The following is a 23,829-nucleotide window of genomic DNA, read 5'->3' on the forward strand; positions in this document are numbered from 1 at the left end:
CAAGTACCATCTAAACCCAGCCCCTCCACCCCACATTGCTGAAGCCCCTGGCGCCAAACATTGTTGCTTCAGCTGCTAGTAGTTAATGCTAGTTTACTTGGAAACGTTTTCAACTCCTGGGAGCAATATGGTGCCGGGAGGGCTCACTGGTCGTCCCCCGTGTCTCCCTGCGACCGGGATCGGCATGCACCCCACTCCAGCCCCAATTTATCGTCCTTCAAGGCTCTTCAGGCTGTAGGTCCAGAATCAACTTGGGGGCGGGGGAAACTTTTCCAGGAAGGGGCCGGTCAGGGTCTTGGCTGGCGGCCCCATTAGCCATAACCCAGGACCCCAGAGTGGAAGAGTGAACCGAAAGGTACTCGCGGCTGGAGCGACTGCAAAATCCTGTCATGAGGCGGGAACAGCTCAGCGGCATTGGGTGGAAGGGGCTGTCTTTTCAGGTGCTGGGGCCTAAAGGGGGTCCAGTTCCACTGCGGAAGCCTGGGAACTAGGAAGAACCGGGTCTGGCTCCATTGCGGAAGCCTGGGAACTAGAAGCGTTGTGGACTAGACACTCCGCCTTCCCGGTTTCCTAGAGGGGGAGGCGTGGTGCGGTGGGTCCAGCCAGGCTGAGAGGGGTTGGTGCCGCAACTCGGCCTCCCGGGGTAGTGGGGCCTGGCCAAGTACAGCGCCAGGAGGGAGCAGCTCCCCAGTCCCCGCGCCTGTGGGGACCCTATGCCTGTGTCCGGAGGAGGCTGGCGTCCGGTAGATGCACGCGGGGGGGAGGGGGGCGGAGGCGGGGGAGAGGCGGGGAGGAGAAAACCCACAACAAAACTTGCGTCGCGGAGCGCAAAGCTTGACTTGAATGGAAGGAGACCACGTCCGCGGAGCGCAGCCGAGACTCGGGAGAGCGCGTTCGGCAGGCTGGGCGCGGCGCAGCGCCGGGGCGCAGCAGGTACCGGGCGCGGGCGGCCGGGGAGGGCCCAGGGCCGGGAAGAGCTCCGACTTCCCCACCTCTGCGGACCGCCCAGCAGCTGCCCGAGGCGGGTCCTCCGTCTCTCGCCCCCTCCCTCGGACCCCTGCACCGAAAGCATGGCCCCTCGGGGTGCGACCTCTGCGCGACTGAGGCCCGGGTAGGGGCCTCTTTCCTTCTCTGGCCAGAGGCTGGTCCCAGTCCCCGGGCCCCTTCCGCTGCGCACATCTGGAAAGAATCTGAGGGCGGGTGTGTGTGGGTGGTGGTGGGGGGAGTGGAAGGACTCAGGCGGGGCGACAGGGAATGCGGGGGGCAGGTGGAACTGGGGAGGGGCAAGGACCCCTGTATGCAGAGCTCAGGCTCAGTGGCCCTGCGTCTTTCCACGTCAACTTAGAGTTCCCACCAAGTTCAGCATTTGACGTCTTTGCATACAGAGAAACATAAACACAGGGTTCCCGAGAGGGGTAGAGATCTGCTCCCAGGGCGCGCAGGCAGGCAGGTGAAGCGCAGCCCGCGCGTCCGACGCCCAGACCTGCTCCCGGCGCGGCTCCAGGGATTGCTGTGCCGCCCCAGCCCAACACTGAGCGCTCACTGAGCCGTAGCACTAAGCTGGCGGCCTGGTGTGTCCATCCATCTGTCTACGCAGCTGCCTTCGACCGGCCTCGACAAACAGCTTCAAGGAAGAGATGGGAGGGTGGCGAGTGAAGCCTGCGCCCTCCTGCTCTTGGAGCAAAAGCCCCAGGTTCCAGGTCCCTGAACCACTAGCCCGGCCTCGGGGAGGGGGACCAGATCTTAGCGTCGGAATACCTGATGCGCGGTCAGGTGGAAGAGGAGGTGGCCGCGGCGGCGGCGGCAGCGAGCTCCTTGCAACTTCGGGCTGAGACTGCGGCCGGAAGGCAGCTGCGCTGTGAATTTAGGGAGAGGAGCAGGCGCGGCTGCAAGGGGCGAGCCGTCTGACCTGGGTGTGAGCGGCGCTGACTGCCCCTGCCTGCAGAGGGATGTGCTCCCAGCTCTTGGAGTGAATTACTGGCTTTCGAGGCCCGTGCAACCTGAGCGTCTGAGATGGGGAAGCTGTGATCTTCCCTGGCTACAGGTGTCGCCTCTTTTAAGAAGCACCCTTGGTGTGAATCTGAATCGGGAGAGCCCCTGGGCGATTGTGTCCCTATTTCCTTTGTACAGAAACCTTCCACACTGGGAAAGCCATGGGGAAGTAGGAGGGGCCAGCCAGACCCCCAGCTCCCACCACACAGAGGTAGGTTACTCATAAAAGCCCATGGCCCACTCTTGGTGCAAGTTAAGAATGTTAGATTCACATGACCATTTTCATGAGCTCCATGGGGACTGGCTTTATTCCTTCTGTGTCAAGTTGGATAGGGGGTGACTAATGGTGACATCTTTAGTCCTAGAACAGCTGTGATGATGACCTTCTTTGAACCCTGATAGCTCTCTATCACCAACACCTTAGCAAAGTGGCTGATGCCATTGGCCAATTGGTCCTCCAGTCCAAGCCTCCGTCCCTCCTGAACTGTCTACCCTTCCTTAAACACACCACCATCACCATGCCTTTGCTGGTGCTGTTCCCTCTGCTTGAAGTGCCTTTCCTCCCCTTTGTCTTCTTGGAGAATTCCCCCTCAGCCTCCAAGACCAGCTCAAGACTCTGGGCAAGTGTCAGAAGACCCAAATTCTCCTGGCCTTGCTTTTAACATAACCCATTGCCATCTAGTCGATTTCAACTCATAGCAACCCCCTTTGGTTTCCAAGGCAGTAAATCCTTACAGAAGTAGATTGCCCCATCTTGCTTCTGTGGAGTGGCTGGTGGGTTTGAACCATCAACCTTCTGGTTAGCAGTCAAATGCCTTAGGCACTACACCACCAGAACTCCTTTAGAGACCCTATAGGCAGAGTAGAACTGCCCTACAGGGTTTCCAACGCTGTAAATCTTTTTTTTTTTTTTTTCAATTGTGACTTGTGTACAAATTTACAAAACAGATTCCTTTTACACTCAACATTTTATGCACATTTTGTTTCATGGCACTGATTACAATCCCAACAATAAACAGCTCTTCTCCCACCTCCTCCCTATGACTGCCCCTTCGTTGTGTCCTTCTTAGCTATGTATTCCTATCTATCTAGCTTTTCCCCTATGCAAATGATGCCCTTCAGATCTTTCACAGTTAACTGTTCTAAGGTGTGCTTCTAAGGGGTGCATCTAAGGGGTAGGTATTCCAAGGCTGTAAATCTTTATGGAAGCAGATTGCCTCATCTTCTCCCACAGAGTGGCTGGTGGGTTCAAACTGCTGACCTTTTGGTTGGCAGCTGAATGCTTTAACCATTGTTCCACCAGAGCTCCTTGCCTTGAACACATTAGTCTGTAAACTGAGGGAATGGGACCAGATAATGTTGTAGATCATTTCCAACTCTGCCTTTTGCAAATTCATTCATTCAGCACTCCTTTACTGAGTGCCCACTCCATGCCTGGGGAGTCAGGGAGGAGCTCAGCTGAGCCTTGAAGGATGAAGGGGGCTGAGAGGTGGGTATGGGAACACAGGAATCCCTAACATAGCCGTAGGGGGAGGAAAGGCTTCCTGGAGCAGGGGCATTTTGAGCAGGGCCTTGAAGGGGAATAGGAGTTTGCTGGGATGGGCAGCAGTGGGAGCTCTTTTGTGCTTGAGTTTCCTCATTTGCAAAATAGGAAGACTAACTCTTAGGTTTGGAATTTCTGTTAGAGTTAATATGATGCAACCGTTCGGAGCCCAGCACAGAGCAGATAATCAGTGAGTTTTTACTGGATTTGTCCATTCCTTTGCAATGTATGGGGAGCCCTGGTGGTGCATAGTTAAGCACTCAGCCAGATGAGGACCAAGCGGGCCCCTGGTCTCTGGGAGCTTCAAGTCCCCCTAGAAGGAACAGTTTAAATCCTTGGGACAGTGAGCGTTGGGTGAGAGGGACAGCTTAGCTTACACATGGGGAACTTCAGAGATGGAAGGACATGGGTTCCAATTCTGACTGCTGTGTGAATCTGGATGAATCACTTCACTACTCTGAGCCCGATGTCCTAGTCTTGGAAATGGAGATGGGAGCTACCTCATGAGAATTAAATAATGTTGGTGACATGCCCAGCCTGATTTTGACACCATGCATGTGCAACATACATGAGGTTACTGTTACTGAAGAAGGGGAGTGGACCTACTACCTCTCCTCCAGGGAACCAAACCTTGAGGCCCGAAGGGCTTGAGTGAGGGATCAAGGCAGGATCAAGGAAGGAGAAGGGGGACCCAGGTTAGGAGGCAGATAGCCCCCAGCACAACCTCCCTCCTTCATATATTGCAAAATCCATTGCCTTTGTGTTGAATTCCAACACAAGAGTGACTATATAGGACAGAGAAGAATTGCCCTGTAGGGTTTCCAAGACTATCGTCTTTACAGAAGCCTCTGCATACCTCCCACATGACTGGGACACAGAAGGTACATTAGGGGCTTAACTTGTTCAACATTCTTAGAGAACAGGTGAGAAATGTGAGGCTCAGATGGGTCAGTGATGTAACCAAGGTCACACAGAGCTGACAGAACCTCAAGGTCCTGAGGGTGGCCGGCCGAGCTGGAAGGAGGGAGGAGGTGGCTCTGGGGCCACCATTCTCTGAACCCTTCTGCCTCTCCCTTGAATCCAGCTTAGGCCAGGTTCATCATCTCTTACCTGCAGCATTGCCCAGCCTTTGAGCACGCTCCACTGATCCTACATAGCATAAACCTATGTCACACTCCTGCTCTTCAATGGCTCCTCATCTTCCCTAAGATAAGGATCTTACTCCCTAACTTGGACTTCAAGCCCCTTCCTTGTCCAGTCTTGTGGCCATTGCTTACTTCCATTACTCCCAGTCCCCAAGCCCCACAGACACTTTAATGAGCTTCATAGAGTTCCCCAGACACAGCCTGGACCCTCACTGCCAGGCCTTTGCACACATTGTCTTTCTACTGGTGCCACTCCCCCTTTGCCTGATATTCATACTTTGTGGCTAGAACAGACACCAGTTCAGCTCAGAAGCCTGCTCTGACCCCAGGCAGAGTTAGGCCTCCTCTAGACTCCTTTGGCCTCTAAGCTTCCCCCATCACACATCTGATCACACCGCGATTATAATACTGACAAGTAATGCTTAGACCAGTGCTGTCCAATAGAAATACAGTATGAGCCACCAATGCAAGCCACATGTATAATGTAAAATTTTCTAGTAGCTACATTTAAAATGGTAAAATAAAACAGATGAGGTTCATTTTAATAATTTATTTAACCCAATGTATCAAAAATACTTGAGTCTTTGAGTGGACAGTTAATGTACTCAGCTGCTAACCAGAAAGTTGAAGGTTCAAGGCCACTCAGAGATCTAGCAAGCTCCTTCTGAAAAAACAGCCACTGACAACCCTGTGAGGCACAGTTCTGCTCTGACACACATGAGGTCTCCAAGAATTGGAGTCAACTTGGCAGTGACTGGTTACTGGTTACCCAAAATATCATGTAACCAATATAATAATCAATGAGCTATTTTAGTAGATAGTATAATTCTCTTTTCTGTACTAAGTCTTTGAAATCCTTGTAATTCCATTCGACACAGCACATCTCAGTTATTACTAGCAGCCACATGTGTAGCTACTATGTTGGACAGGGCAGCTGTGAGCTTCTGAAGGGCAGGAGCCAGGCCCGAGTCTTTGGTCTGGGTCTCCAGTGCCCAGCCGTGCTTGGCCCAGGGAAGGGCAGCATAACAGTGTAGCTAAGACCTGAGCTGGGAGCTCAGCATTGCTGCTTAACAACTGTGTTACACTGGCCAATCCCGTTGGGCTTCAGCTCCCTGATCTATGAAATGGTGATGATAATATTTTCAATATGATTCATAATGTTACTATATGTTAGATTTTTTAAAATATAGATGCAGTTTACAGATTTTTATAAAACGGAGGGTGAGAGAAGAAAAAGAGCCTTTCTTGTGAGTACGTGGGCCAGATGGGGACCAGAGACCCTTCCCTTGACTCCTTCCTCCTGGCCTCCTGCCCTGATTACATCTGGTGCCTGTGTTCGCACTCCCCCTCCCAGAGCCCTGGGCTACAGTGAGGTCAGGGGGGCAAGGAGGGGGCTGAGGCTTGCTCTAGTCTAATCCTGGTGGCTCCAGGGCCTCAGGAGGCCCTGAGGCAGCCTTAGCTCTGTTCCCTGATGGCGCCTCTCGCCTGGTTCTACACACAGACACAGAGAGTTGCTTACAGCCCCCATGTATATGGGGGAAAGACATGTTCACATTTTCACAACCCATGCTGGGGACTAGTTGATACAAAGCCCTGGGTAGCACACATATGAAATAGTTTATAGGAAGAGTGGCAGAAATAGTCACATGCTGGGCTACAAACCAAAAGGGGCTGGCGGTTTAAATTTGCCCAGAAGTACTTCGGAAGAAAGGCCTGGTGATCTACTCCTGAAGAATCAACCATTGAAAACCTACAGAGCAGGTTCTGTTCTGTCACACATGGGATCACCATGAGTTGGAGTTGCTTCAATGGCAACGGTTTGTTTTTTCTTTTTGGTGGGAAAATAGAAATGGAGAGTCCTGGGACATTCCGCAGCCTTCCCAGGGGACACAGCACTGCAGTGGAGTGGTGCTGCAGAGTCAGCGCGGTGGCCAAGAGAATGCTGATCTGTTGACTCGCCAGGGTTTTATTGCCCATTCTGGTCAGAGGGTGGGGGCAGAGGGTGGGGGCGAACATAGAACGAGGCTGCAGTGTGTGTCACTTGCTGCTGCTTGCGGGATCCCTGGAGCCAGGACCTGTATGTGTGCAGGGCTCCTTGGTTATCTGCTAGGCCAGCAGCTAGAGCCCAAGTCTGTTTAGACTTTGTGGACTTGTAGGCTCAAGCAAGCCAGGCTGAACCCCTGTTCTCTCTCCTCATGCTTTTCCCACTGATCTTCCTGTTCCTCAGGCCCCCTTACACAGTTTCTGTGAGCCTCGGGACTTACCCAGTCTCAGTGGCAGTAGTTATTGGTAGTGGGTCTGCTGCCCCTACAGACTGAGGACAGGAACCTTATCCACCTCACATGTGTCCTCATGCCCAGCACAAGGATGAGCACAAATGGGGCCTTCCTCAGAGAATTAACTGAATGAGGGAGGCAAAACAGCATCTAAAATACCGCAGCAGCCACAGGACAGCAGGAATTCATAGGAAGGTAGGTTCAAACCACCAACCTTACAGTTAGTAGCCCAGCACTTAACCTTTGTGCCATCTGAGGAGCTCTGGTGGTGTAATGGATAAGGCATTTGGCTGCTAACCAGAAGTTCAGTGGTTCAAACCCACCAGTTGCTCTGCAGAAGGAAGATGGGATGATCTACTTTGGTAAAGATTTACAGCCTGGGGAACCCAATGGGGGTTGCTATGAGTCAGAAACGACTCAATGGCAGTGAGTTTGGTTTGTTTTTTTAAGGACTCCTTAGGAAGTTAAAGCCTCTGGAAAATCTTTGGGAAGAGGTGGGACTGGGATAGGATTGAAAAGCATGAGCAGGATCTAGATAAGGGAGGGAAAGGAACAGGCAATTCTGGAGTGGGCAATGGTGTGGTCAGGCAGTTAATGGGCATCACTAGTCAGGATGTGCACAAGCCCCACATATTTGATGATTGGTTGTAGGGAGAGCTAGCATTTATTAAACACTCAGTACAGACATACCTCAGAGACATTGCAGGTTTGGTTCCAGACCACTGCAATAATGTGAATATCACAATAAGGCAAATCACACAAACTTTTTGATTTCCCACTGCATGTAAAAGTTATGTTTATGCTATACTATAGTCTGTTAAGTATGCAATAGCATTATGAAAAAGTTTGAAATATTATGAGAATTACCAAAATGTGACACAGAGACATGAAGTGAGCACATGCTGTTGGAAAAATGATGCCAACAGACCTGCTTGACATGGAGTGGCCACAAACCTTCAATTTGTAAAAAAAAAAAAGCAGTATCTGCGGCACGTGATAAGGTGATGCGCGGTAAAATGGGGTCTGCCTGCTGGTGACTGAGTGCTCATTGTTGAGTGCTTTGTGGGGGACTTGCTTCCACCCCATTAATTTCTGAGTCTCCACATGAGGATAGATCTGTTGTCATCCCCATTATCAGGTGAAGAAGCTGGGACTTATTGGGTTACATAACCTGCCCAGAATCACACAGCTGATAAGAGCCAGAGACACTATGGCGAACCTGGCTATCTGGGTCCAGAGCCTGCTTTCATAACCACATATGGTTGTCTTCCTCATACTTCCAGTTCACCAGACTCTCACAGGCCCAGTGGCTCAGCAGATCCTTCTAACCATTCTAGAGGTTGTGGTCCACCTCTGATGGTGAGGAGGGAGGCTCAGCCTGAGCCACATGTTTGAATCGCTCACCTCAGGTGTGGGCATCCCTGAGGCCTGGTTGCTTGCCACTGTACCTACCATAACCAAATGCATTACTCTCTGTAATCACTGCAGCAGTGGTTGCAGCTCTTAGTCACCCAACAGGTGCCAGGTACTTGGTGTCTGTTATCTACTGACTCCTCGCAGAAGCTGTAAATGTGGACATATTGTCTGAAGTATGTCTGAGACTCAGCAAGGTCACAGCCCATAAGTGTCAGAAGTAGAACTCGAATTCAGGTCTGTAGGACTCCAGAGTCAATGTACATGAACCACTCTCTATCACAACTTAGCACAGGCAGTTTTTCCAGAGCTGCTTCCAAAGTGATTCCCTATAAAGAGAACTTTGGAGACCCAGCCCTGATCCAAGTCAAGGCCATGGGGTTGCTGGGATATGGCACCCCTAGCATCTTCTTCAATGGGCCTGAGACCATCTCTCTTCCACTCCCTGCTGCACCAGGGGACCATGCTAGGGAGTGGTGTCCTGCAGGTGGCAGCAGTAATGTGAGCTCTGGGGAGGGTGCAAACATCAGGAACAGGTCTCAGAGGGTCCTGGCAACAGCTACAGCTCCATTTGCCGATGTCTCCTTTGTGCCAGGCTTTGGGCTGGGCCTACGCCCAGGCACAGAGAGTTGTTCATTGGTCTGTGTGACAGACACACTGATGTATTTACAGCCCAATGCATGCTAAGGGAGCAGTTTATTTCTTTGTTCATTTATTGAAATTTTTATTATGATTTGGGTGAAAGTTTACAGAACAAACTCATTTTCCACCCAGCAGCTTATACACATTTTGTTTCATGATGTTGACTTCAGTTCTCCACAATGTAACAGCTCTCTTTCCATTTTCTTCCTGTGGTTACCTCTTCCCTGTGTCCTTCTCTCCCATGCATTCCCACCCCCTGAGCTATCTCCTTGTGCAAACACTGACCTTCTGTTCTTCCACAATTGATTGCTCCAAGGAGTATATCTATGTAAAATTCCTAAGGGAGCAGTTTATACAAAGCCCTGATGGATCATAGTAGTGGAGAGCCCTGGGCCACCTCAGAGTCTTCCCAGGGGACACAGCACTGGAGCTGGTTGTTGGAGCAGAAGGAAGCACTGATTGCACAAGAGAGGGGAAGGGCATTTGAGGCAGAAGGAACAGCATGTGGAAAGGCCTGGAGGGATGGACTATTAAATAGTTGTGTATGATGGGTTGAGTGGCTGGGGAGTTGAATAAGAGGCAGGGACCAAGTCTTAAAGATCTAGAATAGAAAGCTGAAGAGCTGGAACAAACCTTGCTAATGCTGGAAGCCCCCCAGTACCTGGCTCAACTCCTGGCCGCTACCATGGCTGCTGGACGAGAGAAAGGGCCTCCCAGAACTGCCTGGCTAGGCCAGGCCCTTCAAGTGAGTGCTCTTCTTGGGCCTCATTTTCCCCTTCTGTGAAATGGAAGTACAGATTCCTCAAGGCTGGCTTACCAAGGGTTGGGGAAGCTTTTTCAGACCTGCCTGAGGACAGGTCTCCTCACACCCCACTCCCAGGGCAGCCCTGATGGGAGTGGGGAGAGGGTAGACCATCTGTATATAAGCAGGGTGCCCAGGACAGAGCCCAGTGCTGCCCTGTGCCTGGGAGGGCTACGTGATGACTTTTATGATCACCAGCCCCTGTAGCCCCTGTGCCTACCAGTGGGGCTGACTCAACCCCTCCTGCAGGCATCATGGCCCAGAGCAGGGCGCTGCTGTTCCTGCTGCTGCTGCCCCCGCAACTGCAGCTGGGACTAGTGCTCGCAGTGAGGGCCCCTGCGTCAGGCCGAACCAACACTCACAGCCTGAGCCCCGAGGAGAACGAGTTCATGGAGGGGCCGGTGCTGGTCCTGAGCCCTGAGGAACCAGGGCCCGGCCAGGCCACAGTTGACTGCCCCCGTGACTGCGCCTGCTCCCAGGAGGGTGTCGTGGACTGTGGTGGCATTGACCTGCGCGAGTTCCCAGGGGACCTGCCAGAGCACACCAACCACCTGTCCCTGCAGGTGAGGCCGGCACTACACCTATGGTCACCAGGGGCTCATGGCTCCCAACCCAAACCTCACGCTTACAGGTCCTACTCTCCCAGTAGTTTTCATATTCATAGCTCCCTGCCTGCCCAGACCCCTACACTCGTGGCTCCCCACCCCCTGATATAGGGTGCTGGGGCAGCTCAGGCACGTGGAGTCCTGGCTCCACTCATGTGGCCTCCCCTCCTGATTTCCTACCTTGGAGCACCGGGATAGTACCACTTGCTTGGTTTCACAGACCCACCCAGCAGCTAACCCTCTGAACCCTAAGGCAGGATGGGGAAAATAAAAGCAAAGCGGACCCTGGCTGGAGTATTCTAGGATTACGGAGGACAGCATGCTCCCCAGCTGGGGATCTGGGAATCTGAATAGGCCTGGAGTCAGGATTTTGCCCCCTCGAGAAGTGAAACGGAACGGTGGGAGCTGGTGCAGCCATGGTGTCCAGCCCAGTGGCCCCGGAGGAGAGTCATACCAATTTCCAGAGGAGAATCAGGTCCAGTGTTCCTCCCTGGTCACATAACATTGGCTCTGGGTTGGTAGTGGTGGGAGCCCAAGTCTGGTGTAGCCAATGAAGATAAGGGACCAGTTGAAGACAGCACTCTTCGCTGTTCATTCCTTCATAAAATATTTCCTGGGTACCTACTGCACATCTCTGGTCTTGTGTGGGGTGGTGGGATTAAGGAGGATTCGGCCATGCATGCCCTGCCTTCGAGGGGCTCACAGGCTGTGAAGGAGCAGAGGCATAAACAGATAGCTATAACCCAGAAGTGACAGGAGGAGGCAGAGAGGGCTGTGAGCCTAGAACAGGTTTCTAAGTCAGGCCCAATCCAACCCAGGAAGGTTTCTGGAGGAGGTGGTACCTGACCCAGGCTATAAACATTTCCAAGGGGAGTTGAGACAGCAGGACTGAGAAAGGGAGTCAAAGTAGTTTCTGGCCTGAGCATAGGGGACAGGCTGGGGACACTGGTCATCAAGTGGCAGCACAGCAGGAAACAGGCCTGGAGGGAAGACAGCAGCATCAGCTGTGGGCACACCAAGTTTGGATTCTGCCTGTGGACACCAAGGTGTTGGCCTTCTGGAGATGGGCTTACAGCGCCAGAGCTGGCACCCAGGGTCTGTCTGCCACGGGGAGAATCCCAGGGGTGGTGCCCAGCAGAGGGCCTGCCTCCTAGGACTTTGGCCTCAGGGTGAGGGTGGGCGTCTCTGGGGGGCACGAGCCCTAGGCACCCCTCAGGCTGATGCTGCCTCATCACACCCCCCACCACCACTCTCAGAACAACCAGCTGGAGAAGATCTACCCCGAGGAGCTCTCTCGGCTGCACCTGCTGGAGACTCTGAACCTCCAGAACAACCGTCTGACTTCCCGAGGTGAGGCGTCACCCAGAGCCCTGGGACAGGGACACCGAAGGAGGGACTTAGGGGCCTGGTGGAGCTGAGTCTCCCCAGGTAGAGGTTGGCCTGCAGATCCTGGGTGTGGGGAAGAGCAGGGGCTGGGAGGGGGCTGGGCGAGGACAGGATCCACTTAGGACAGGGGCTTCCTGCGGTGGCCTACAGGCCTCCCCTGGGTGTCCCTGCCTTACGTGTCCCTCAGGCCTGAGACTTGGGAGTTGAGTCAGGAGAGAGGCCTCAGCGAAGCGTAGATCCCAGGACCCTTGTCATAGAATCGTCAACTCACAGAAGGCCTTTAGGACCAAAGAATTGCAGAGTCCTTGAAGTTTCCTAAGTTTATTTTTCTGATAAAAATGTTATAGTAGTATGATAGAAAATTTGGAAATGTAGAAAAGAAAATAGAAAGAAAAAAATCACTCATAATTGGAAGGAAGCTTTCTTTGTTGATTACCAGGGGTAAGAGGGGAGAGGAGGGAACATTGTAAAAAAGAAAAAAAAAAATCACTCATAATTCTACCACTTGGAGTTAATTACTACTGACATTGTGGTATCCTTCATCTTCTTCCATTTAAAACAACAACAACAAAACAGCTTTATCAAAATCTTATTTATATACCACAAAATATATCCAGTGTAAAGGTATGAATTGATTTTATAAATCTATGCAGCTGTGCAGTCATCCACAATCCAATCCAGTTTCTTTTCCTTTGTGTTTGACAATACATAGCTGAATGCGTACTATAAGTATGATAACCTGCTTTGTTTCACCTCAGTGTTTCTCATATTGCTAAAAACTCTCCATAACTATCATTTTACACAGGGCAGCAGGGTGTCCGTAGAGAGGATGCTCCACGGTTTATATAACTGTTCCCTCTTGTTAGATACTTGGGTGAGGCCCAGTATCTGAGGGTCTTGGAGCCAGGAACTGAGTGTCAGAGGCTGACCTCCAAGCTGGAGGAGGGCCAACCTGGCTGAGCTCCCAGCCACAGCTGGGTCCTGACACGACATCTGCTGGGTGGGACAGGGGCATTCCAGGTGTCCAGCAAGCTCACGGCCAGAAGCTCAACCCCACCTGCCTGTGGGGCTGAGTAGGAAGCTCCGACTTCCCCAGCGGGAAGTGCTACTTCCTGTTAAGGAAGGGTTTGGCTGGGTCCCCTGCCCTGTGCCTTGACCTTCCTGGAATCCAGCCTCAACTTGGGCTACCTTGAGCAGGATGGAACGTCAGGCAGTCACTCAACAAACACTTACTGCCTCTACCTCTGAGCTTTGGCCCACAGGGAAAAGGGAAAGAAAATTGGGCTAGGCAGGCCTGTTGGAACTAATGCGGAAGGGATTGGACAAAAGCCTCAGGGAGACAGCTCCCAGTCCTGGCAAGGGGGTGGGCAAAGGGGAGGGTGTCTGGTGCCCGGCGTGCTCCCCTGTAGCGTCTCCTTCATCCAGGGCTCTGACTGATGCCTGTCCTTTGAAGGGCTCCCGGAGGAGGCGTTTGAGCACCTGACCAACCTCAATTACCTGTACCTGGCCAATAACAAGGTGAGGGGTCCGGGCAGGGCAGGAGTGTGCTGCCCTGTCCCCCTGGTCTTCTGTTTAGCTGAGTTCAATGAACTTCACCGTGCTTCTTCTGGGCTGGCTGCTGGGTTGCCATTGCTGCTCAGACACGGCCCTGCAGGGACAGACATAGAACCCTTACCTGCCCTGAGCAGGGTGTGGTCGAATAATGAAGATAGAGGCCAAGGCCACAGGAGTGTAGGGGAGAGACAGCTCATCTCCGCTGGGGAGGGAGCACTTGAAGGGCTTCGTGGAGGAGATGGTATTGAGCAGGGCCATGAAGAGTAATCAGGTTTTAACCAGTGGCCCCAAGGAAGAGGGTACTACAATATAGTGTACAGCATGAGTGAAGGCACAAAGACACTCAACCTCAAAATATTGGACATGTCACAGGGCTCCATCTTGTCCCCTTCTGCTTCTGGCCTCATTTGAGGCGACCATCCTTCCCCTGGGCTTGAACTCCCATCTCTACATCAAGGCCATGTCCAAATGTCAATCTTCAGCCCTTCTCATGCCTCAGGACTTACAATTCAGAGATCCACCTGCCTACTTAACATCTCTTCTGAGATGTCCAGTGGAGGTAGGGCTACAGATTCCTGCTCACAGCTCCCAAACCTAATCCTCCTGCTGTCTCCTCCCTTCTGTCAACGGCATCACCAACCACCTGCAGCACCCCTAGCCCAAGCAAAAAATCTGGGGGTGCTTCTGGATTCTGTGCTTTTCTCCGCCTTCCAGTCCCACGGCAAGTCTCTCCTCTCCTGGTCATGACCAGCTGCCATCGAGTCGATTCCGACTCACGCTGACCCGACGTGTGTCAGGGTAGAACTGTGCTCTGTAGGGTTCTCGGGGCGGATTATTCAGAAGCATGTCACCAGCCCTTTTTCCTGAGGAGCCTCTGGGTGGACTTGACCTGCTATCCTTTTGCTCAAGTAGCTCAGACTATTAAGCATGTATTTGTACCACCCAGGGGTTCTGAATGACCATTCCAAAATTAGTCCCTCCTTCTCCTACCTTCTGTCCTTCCCTCCAGTGGCTTCCCCTGCCATTCAGAGTGAAATCTATGCTTCTATCCATGACCCATGAGGCCCTGTGGCATCTGGCCCCACCTGACTCTCTTAACTCTTCTCCTCTCTTCCCTCCTTCGCACTTGGCTCCAGCCACCCCCGACTCCCCAGACTTACCTATGCTGGGGGGCTGTGCGCTTGTTCTCCTGCTACCTTGGATGCACTTCCCTCTGACCTTTGTTTGGCGTCTTCTTCCTGCCATTAATGGTGCCATGATGGCTTAAACATCACCTCCCTGACCACCCAACCCAGTCATTCTCTGTGTTCAGCCTGTTTTAATTCTCTGCACAACAGTTATCACTGTCGATCCTTTTATTCTTTGTGCATTGTCTTCTCCACCAAGATGTAAGCTGCGGGGGAGGCAGGAACTTCTCTGCCTTGTTGCCCGGACTATATTCAGTAGCTGGACCCGTGCCTGGCATGTTGTAGCACTCAGTGATGAATGTTGAATGGATGATGAGTAGACGTTGTGGGATGTGCTTGGGGATGTGTGGATGGCTCACTGTGACTGGACAGAAGGGTCAGTGTAGGGGAGCAATGAGGGAAGAGACCAAGAGGACACACAGGAGCAGGGGAGAGGCCTCAGAGGGCTTTGAATGCCAAGTCAAAGACTGTGAGAGCCATCAGGTTTTGTTCTTGTTTCATCAGCGAAACAGGAGAGATGGCCCCAGGTGCAGGGAGGAAACAAATCAAAGGGCCCAGATGAGCATCAGGCAGCCTGTGGCACCCAAGTCCCCCTCTGCCCCTACATTTGTCCTTCTGACTCTTCCCTTTCCAGCTGACCTTGGCACCCCGATTCCTGCCCAACACTCTGATCAGTGTGGACTTTGCTGCCAACTATCTCACCAAAATCTACGGGCTCACCTTTGGCCAGAAGCCAAACTTGAGGTCAGAGGTTAAAGGGGGTGGCCCTGGGCTTAGCCTGGGGGAGGTGCCATGGCGGAAGTTGCCCATTCTGTGTTAGGCATGAAGAGGACGCAGACAGGCCCTGGAGGAGGGGCTTGCTGTGTAGTGAGAGACGTCCCTGTGCTCAGGGCTCTGGTGGAGGGAAACCTAGAAGGCTCCCTGAGCTTCCTGAACTAAGACCTGAGTGTGATGAGGAATTGGTCCAGGAGATGAGGACAGAGGCTGTTACCTACAGAAATTGTGGGGATCTGGCAGGGAGTTTCCCTTTTTTCCAACCCCTAGGGGTAGGAAGATCCGACAGAACTGCCTATCCCTGGAAACTGCCTTGTGGGGAGTGAGCGCCCTGTAGCACAGGTGTGTGAGCAGGGCAGCGTGGCCCTCGGTGGGCCACCAAAACTCTGCTGCAGAGTCTCTCTCCTGGAACGCTTGTATAACCCGGTGCTGCTTCTGTCCCTAAATCTATCATTTCACTCAACTCCCTCCATCCCCCAAAGAGCCAGGGTCACTGTGCGTGTCCTCATCCCACAGTTGAGAAGGCTGAGGTCCAAGAGGGGCCACACAGCAAGAGTGAGCTGTATCTTTTATATGTTTGTCTTCTTCCTTGGATTTTCTCTTTCTAATAGGTCAGCTCCAGGTGGGTGGGTGTCTTGCTGGTGTGTCCACTGCTATGTCCTGAGTCTAGAACAGTCCTGGTACAAAATGGTCTCTATATATTTGTTGAGTGAATGAGGGGTCACTCTCTCTAGCCCAGGCTCTTTGCTGGGCATGGGGGACACAGAGGTGGGTAGAGACAGGCCTCGTCCTTAGGAAGTCCCACAGAACTCAGAACCAGGCTGTGTGGGGTTGACAGAGCTGAGAAAGAGGCAAGGACTTCATGGCTGGGATAGGCAGGGGAGAGAACTGGAGGGTGTGGAAGAGGACAGACTGGGGGTTAGGGAATCTGAGTCCTATTTCTTCCATTAACTTGCTGGGGGGCCTCTGGTGGGTCACTGCTTCTAGTCCTTGGTTCCTTCTGCTAGGGAGGGGTCTGAGGCTCTTCTAACCCTGCACTTTAGGGCTTGCATGGGCTGAGGAAGGCACTCTATGCACTGGCCTGAGCAAGGGTTTGGAGGCTCACCAGGTGAACTGGCGTAGAGCTGGGTGAAGCCCGGATGGGGATGAGAGCCTGTGCCTCTTCCCCAGGTCCGTGTACCTGCACAACAACAAGCTGGCGGATGCCGGGCTGCCAGACAACATGTTTAATGGCTCCAGCAATGTCGAGATCCTCATCCTATCCAGCAACTTCCTGCGCCACGTGCCCAAACACCTGCCGCCTGCCCTCTACAAGCTGCACCTCAAGGTGGGGAGGGAAAAGAGAAGACCCCCACGGCCAGGGATCTGCAGTGGGGGAAGAGCCCAGGCCCACGTGGGCACACACCAGAGGGAAGAGTCCACTAGGGGAGAAGCAGGCAAAGCCTGGGCCCTGGCCTTCAGTGTGGGTTATGTGTGGGGCCACCAACACCACATTCAATATGCTCCAGGCCTGGGCACCCTCCCTGAGCTCCTCCAGACCCCCCTCCTTATCCTGAGGCCTGCCCTTGCCCTCAGCTCTCCCTCAAGCTCCTTCCCCACCCTGCAGAACAACAAGCTAGAGAAGATCCCACCAGGTGCCTTCAGTGAGCTTAGCAACCTGCGTGAGCTGTACCTGCAGAACAACTACCTGACTGATGAGGGCCTGGATAATGAGACCTTCTGGTGAGCCTGCACCCCACCAAGCCTGCAGTCTGACTGCTGCACCCCAGGAAGCTCCTCCCAGACCATCCCCCAGCCAGGCCTTCACACATATCCTCACCCACCTTCCTCTAGCAAATTTCCCTGGAGAAAGAACTCTGAGGACTGTGCTTTGGTTGACATTTTTGTCCCCAAGTACAGGTGATGCTGATAGGTACAACCTGTCAGGTTTCCAACACAGCAAGGAAGCATTTGCAGAAACCAGCCTCCTGGTACAAAATACATTGTCAAGCTTTCTTGTTGATAACAAATACATTTTTATTTGAAAGGATCCAGGGACAGTCTTAAACAATTGGTCTTCAAAAAAACTCCTATGTGCCAAAAACTGTTAGAATCATCCAAAATCAATATATCAGTCTTATGATTATCACCAAATGATAAGACTGAGGTTCAAAGAGGACCCCCAGTCGGTGAATGGCAGAGCTGGGATGAATTAAGGCAGTTTCCATAGGACGTCTATTGGGAACAAGGGTGGAAACAGGTGCAATGTGAGTTCCTGCCAATCATTCTAATTCCCTCCCTCCCCCAGGAAGCTCTCCAGCCTAGAGTATCTGGATCTGTCCAGCAACAACCTGTCGCGCGTCCCAGCGGGGCTGCCACGCAGTCTGGTGCTGCTGCACCTCGAGAAGAACGCCATCCGAAGAGTGGACGCGGACGTGCTGACCCCCATCCGCAGCCTTGAGTACCTGCTGCTGCACAGCAACCGGCTGCAGGCGCACGGCATACACCCGCTGGCCTTCCAGGGCCTCAAGAAGCTGCACACGGTGCACCTGTACAACAACGCGCTGGAGCGCGTGCCCAGCAGCCTGCCCCGCCGCGTGCGCACCCTCATGATCTTGCACAACCAGATCACGGGTATCGGCCGCAACGATTTCGCCACCACCTACTTCCTGGAGGAGCTCAACCTCAGCTACAACCGCATCACCAGCCCGCAAGTGCATCGTGACGCCTTCCGCAAGCTGCGTCTCCTGCGCTCTCTAGACCTGTCTGGGAACCGGCTGCAAACGCTGCCGCCGGGCCTGCCCCGCAATGTGCAAGTGCTGAAGGTCAAGCGCAATGAGCTGGTCGCCCTGGCGCGAGGGTCGCTGGCCGGCATGGCCAAGCTGTGTGAGCTCTACCTCACCGGAAACCGGCTGCGCAGCCGGGCCTTGAACCCGCGTGCTTGGGCAGACCTCACTGGCCTGCAGGTATGGGGAGGGGAGAGGAGTGGGCCGTGTGGCTGCTGGGTACTACTGCTATGGCTGCCCCGAGCCCACCCATATGCTGGGAGAGAGGTGGGCCAGAGGGCTGGGTCATGAGGAGAGTTCCACTGGTATGGTCAGGCTGAGCTCAAGGACCTGTAAGTACCGGCTGAGAACTAGGGCTTCTCAGGGTAGGAGGATGCCAAACGATATAGGGGATATGGCTGGCATTGTCTGGGTCAGCCCAGACTCCCTCAGATACAAAGGTGAAAGGCCTGATAGGAGAGGGCTATGGGCAGAGTACAGCCAAGATGGCCAGGCTGAGTTCACCGCCTGCAGGAATAGGTGTAAGGAGGACTGGAGGGCAAAGGTGGAGGTGATGGGCCATGGTTCAAGAGGATTGGGGATGGGTGTATGACACAGTTCAGGTGGCACAGGGATGTGAAGCTCACCCACCTGCAGGTGCAGGAATGGAAGCTTGGAGAAGGCCATGTGGCTGGGCCAACCTCACAGCCTGCAGAAGACTAGAGAGAAGTGAGGATTCTATTCCAGGCATTCTGGGTATGGTCAGAGCATATCGCTATGGTGGCCATGGTCAGAGTCGGGCAAGGATGTCCAGGCATATGAACCTAGCCAAGCCTCAGGTGCAGACTGATGGTTAAAAGTGAAACCACCCAACTCAATCAATCTGGATCCTTTCACTAGAGAAACCTGGGAGGGAGGGCCAAGGTGCTGCAGATCAGGGATAGAGGTATGAGGACCCTCTCCTGGTGGTAGCTGACTTGCCCCCCCCCCTCTCCTGCCCTACAGTAGCCCCAGTGCCCAGCTTTCACCAGCAGACCCATGGTAAGAGGCTCCCAGGGCATGGTTGACTCAGGACCTCTGCATGACTGTCCCCTCTTCCCCCAGCTGTCCTCAAGGCTCTTGCTTCTCCCTCCTTCATGGGGCTCTGCTCAAATGTCATTTCCTTGGGGCCACCTTCCCTCACCACCCCATCACCTTCCTCTGCTTTGTTTTATTTTCATCCTTCCTGGGCGTTAGGTCATCTATTGGTTTGTTGTCTGCCCCTCCTGCTAATGGTAGTGGTTGTAGTGTATTCACTGTTGGACCCAGCACCCTCCGCATGGTAGGCTCAAAGTGAAAGCTTTGCTGGAGGGATGATTGAATGAATGCATGGAAGGGGGAGCTGGCAGGACTGGAATGTCACCTGCAGGGGAGGGAGGCAAAGGGGTGGGGAGGAAGATCATAGTTTTAAGGCTGGAGCCCATTCCTGCAGGAGCAGTAGGCTTAGCCTCATTCACTCACTCAGATCTCCCTACTGAATGCCAGACAGCAGTGTCCAATCACCTCTACCATTCTCACCATTCTCCAGTAAACCAGTTGCCATTGAATCAACTCAACCCATGTGTGTCACAGTAGAACTGTGCTCCATAAATAGCTGATTTTTTGAAAGTAGATCACCAGGCCTTTCTTCTGAAGCACCTTTGGGTGGACTCAAACTTCCAACCTGTCAGTTAGCAGCCTACTACATTTATACCCAGGAGCTCCTGCCCATTCTCAAGGGGCCCCAAACCCCATTGTCTTCTCCTCCACATCTGCTCCTCCTGCTGCATTGAAGGAGGAGATATCCACCCAGGTGCCCACAGGAAACCTGAGAGCTGTCCTCCAAGTCTCCTCTTTCCCGTACCATTACCCTCCCCCAACAGTCCATCATTACCAAACCCTGTCACCTCTACCATCGCATCTCTCAATTGTCCGCTTCTCTCCATCCCTGCTGCCTGCACCTGAGGCTTGGCTACTCTCATTTCTTGTCTGGACCTCAGCTTCCTAGCAACTTCCCACTCCTAGGAGCTCTCCACTCCTGCACTCCCTGTACAGTCAGAACTATTTTAAAAAGTATGTGTCCATCTCAGGCTACTGCACCAAACCCTTCATGGCTCCCCACTGTCTTTAGGACACAGGCCAGAGTCCTTGCCATGCCTTCAACTCTGCCCCCTCCATCCACCAAGCAAGCTTCATACAGTTTCCCACACACTGGGCTTTGTACATTCTGGCCCCTCTGCTGGAAACATCTCTCCCTCTTTCTTCACTGCTGATGCCTACTCATTCATTCATTCCACACATCTGTACTGAGCCCCCACCTTGTGCTGGACACAACTCTAGAACTGGGGACTCAGTAGGAACAAGAAAAGTCACTCCCCTCCTGGAGCTTAGACTTAGGACTCAGCTCAGTGTCCTCCTCTGGGGATCCCCTTCCCCTCAATGGTGGTGATGGGTTAACTGCCTGCCTGGGCTTGGGTGAGCTGGTCGGGGATGAGGTGAAGGAGTGCTGGATCACACTGCTGGATCTTTCTACAGATGCCCCTGCTCCTAGCCCCCACCTGCTCTTGCTGCCTTCTATTTAGGTGTCTCCTCTCCTGGGAAGCTTTCCCTCCCTCTCAGGCTGGGGTTCCCCCATCCCAGGCTTCCTCATCAGCTTGTCATGGGCAGATCTATCTCCCCCAGTAGTCTGGCTTTCTGAGGGTAGAGGCATGTCTCAGTGACTCCCATGGCCCCTAAGCCCACTCATGGGCACTACAATGTTTGGAATGAATGTTGAAGTGCTAACATAGAGGGCACAAGTGCTATGTGAACACAATGGGAAGCAGGGGCCCTGCTGGAAAGGGGAGATGACAAGGGACCTTCCCAGGGAAGGTGAACCCTGAGCTCCCCTTGGATTCTGACACCAAACCAACAGACTCTCTGGGTTCATGGGCCCTTTCTCTGACCCTGAACCCAGACTGTCAGGGTGAGGAAGGAGACTTAGAGAGCATGGAGCCTGCCCTGTGGCCACACAGGGGTGTTTGTGTATGTGAGTGTGTGTATGTGTGTGTGTGTGTGTGTGTGTGTGTGTGTGTGTGGTGGTAGTGGGTATGGACAGCTGGAGGGGCCATGAAGTTGGCAGCTTGATGCACTGTCCAGGTGTCCTGCCTATTGCAGCGTTTTTTCTGCTCCCTGGAATCTCATCCCCATTTCCCTGACCACCTGACTCCTGGGTGCTAAGCATGTGGTAACTGTGGGACTGACCATCCTGGGTCCTGGTTGCCATGACAGGGTCACTGCGAACTCACACCCTCACTGCCCGGCCCCTAGCACCCCACTCTGGTCTCTGCCTACATGACCCTGAGTTCCTTCTGTAAGCAGCCCCACCCATGTGGTCCTCCCACCCCTACCCTCATTCAGGGCCAGTAGGGTGAAAGTCAAAGTCTGGAGAATCCCTGGTCTCTGCCCATCTGGGGTCTTTAGTCTGATGGAGGTAACAGATGTGTTATGGAGGCAAAACATCCAAACATCATGGGTGTAAATTTATGTCCAAAGGCAAGAGAGGCTGTATAGGACACATGGCAATTAGGAGCAAGAGTTTAGAGTCACATGCACTGGGTGCCAGTCTTTTATAGGCTCTGTGACCTTGGACAAATCACTTAACCTCTCTGAACCTATTTCACCATCTGGAAAATGAAGATACTTATAGACCCCTCCTCACAGAGTCATCCTGAGATTTAGATAGTCTAGGGGTTGTTGGGAGCTTTGCAAGCTGTCAAGTGCTTTGCACAGGTGGGAGTCCCTGACTCCCCGGCCCCCTGGTCACCCCTACAGCTGCTGGACGTCGCTGGGAATCAACTCACAGAGATCCCTGAGGGGCTCCCTGAGTCACTCGAGTACCTGTACCTGCAGAACAACAAGATTAGCTCCGTACCTGCCAATGCCTTTGACTCCACACCCAACCTCAAAGGGATCTTTCTCAGGTAGGAGGTCCCCCCACCCTGTGGCCTTACACACACCTCCTAGGCTGGGGGCCTGGCTCCAGTGGAACAGTCAAGGTGCTGGGAAGATCTGATTGTACAGGCTAGTGTTTAAAGCCTGACTTCACTGTCGACTGGGTGTGTGAACCTAGATACGGCACAGACCACACTGAGCCTCCATTTTCTCGGCTCTTAAGGGTGGAAGGAGCCCTGGTGGCACAAATGGCTAAGCATTCAACTGCCAACCAAAAAGCTGGTGTTCAAACTCACCCAGAGGCACCTCAGAAGACAGGCTTGATGGTCACAGCCTTGCAAACCCTATAGAGTTGGACTTGACTCAGCAGCACCAAATAACAACTCAGGGGTGGAGGCAGTGCTGGCCAGGCCTGGTGAGGTTCAAAGGCCTCTAAAAGGCTTTGTAAACCTTAAAAAGTGGTGCATATGAGGATCATTGATGATACTGTGGCATGAAGAGACTCTAGAGAGTATCTTCCCAATTTATAGCTGGGAAAGCTTAGCCCCAGAGAGTGCAGGTGATTGGTAATGTCCTTGGCCAGCTGGGTTGGACCTGGGTCTCAGACCCAGGACAGCTAATGCCAGCCTGGTGCTGGGCCCTGGGGACAGAGGTTTAGAATGATTTTGGGGACCCAGTCTCCCTGAGCAGCTTCTATGCAGCAGAGTCAATTTGAGTCCTTTCAATACCCCCTTACTCTTGTCTGCTTTGAAAGGATCAAAGCCAGACCAGGGAGGAGGGTCGACAGAACAGACTGGTGCTGTTGAGGTGGAGTGGGTGGGTCCTGTGCCTCAGGCTCCTGCAGGGGAACTGAGGTGCCTCCCCACGCCCAGAGTGTGTCCCCAGCCTGGCCTGTGGCACCCTGCACCAGCACTGAGGTAACCCTCCAGCTGCCCAGCCTGGAGTCCCAGACCTTGGGGTTAATGCCAGATGGTAGGCAGAGGGAGGCTGTCCCGCTTACTAATGGGAATGTCAGCTGGAGCAGGACCAGCCAGTGCAGGCTGCTGTCCCCCGCCCAGAGTTGTTGTACTCCAAAGAGCTGGCACTCACCATGATGCACCTTACTTTCCAGACTCCAGCCTATTGCACTTGCTACCCCCTCTTCCCTCCCCTTTTACCTTCTGAGGTGGTAGAGTGGGGACTCTGAGGGTCTGCCTCCTATCAGTGACCCACACGTGGACGTCACACAGGTTCAACAAGCTGGCCGTGGGCTCTGTGGTGGAAAGCGCCTTCCGGAGGCTGAAGCACCTGCAGGTCTTGGACATTGAAGGCAACTTTGAATTTGGTGACGTTTCCAAGGACCGTGGCCGCTTGAAGGAGGAAGAGGAGGAAGAGGAAGAGGAGGAGGAAGAGGAGGAAGATGAAGCGAGATAGTGACAAGGTGAAATGGATCTGACCCAGGTGGGTGATCAGTGTAGGGGGATCTTTCTGGCTATTCCTCCCTCTCTGTGTCCTGCTTGGTCCATACATTCTAAAGACATATATGAGTACTTGGTATGTGCCAGACACTGGGTGAAGGGTGGGGTTATAGTTCAAGCCTATGGAGAGGCCACCTTGTGCCAGGCACTATAATCTGGTGAAGGGTGCCATCATGGTGGACAAGGAGAATGGTGGTGGTGGCCCATTAGGAGGTTTGCACTATATTGCAAGCCAGAGAGGATGGGTGGGGCATGATAGTGGAAATGGATAAGCAAATGGATGGGAAAGGGCCTTGGGGACAGACTCAACAGGCCAGACTCATCCTTCTGGGCACACAGCCACGTATATACATGCATA

At 53.2% G+C, this 23,829-nt stretch overlaps 1 protein-coding gene across 1 annotated transcript; it reads left to right on the forward strand.

Annotated features, from left to right (window-relative positions):
* The first annotated feature begins 843 nt into the window (after positions 1-843).
* On the forward strand, positions 844-23,427 carry PODN (podocan). The gene is given in 12 exon segments (XM_007945961.1): positions 844-882; positions 884-940; positions 2,065-2,074; positions 10,021-10,376; positions 11,675-11,768; positions 13,258-13,322; positions 15,180-15,289; positions 16,490-16,646; positions 16,926-17,041; positions 17,607-18,264; positions 21,895-22,043; positions 23,244-23,427. Coding segments are annotated over 12 exon segments (1,995 nt in total).
* Positions 23,428-23,829: the final 402 nt, after the last annotated feature.

This window comes from Orycteropus afer, unplaced genomic scaffold (genome assembly GCF_000298275.1).
Source record: "Orycteropus afer afer isolate SDZICR_OR568_19922 unplaced genomic scaffold, OryAfe1.0 scaffold00145, whole genome shotgun sequence".
NCBI classification, from domain to species: Eukaryota; Metazoa; Chordata; class Mammalia; order Tubulidentata; family Orycteropodidae; genus Orycteropus; species Orycteropus afer.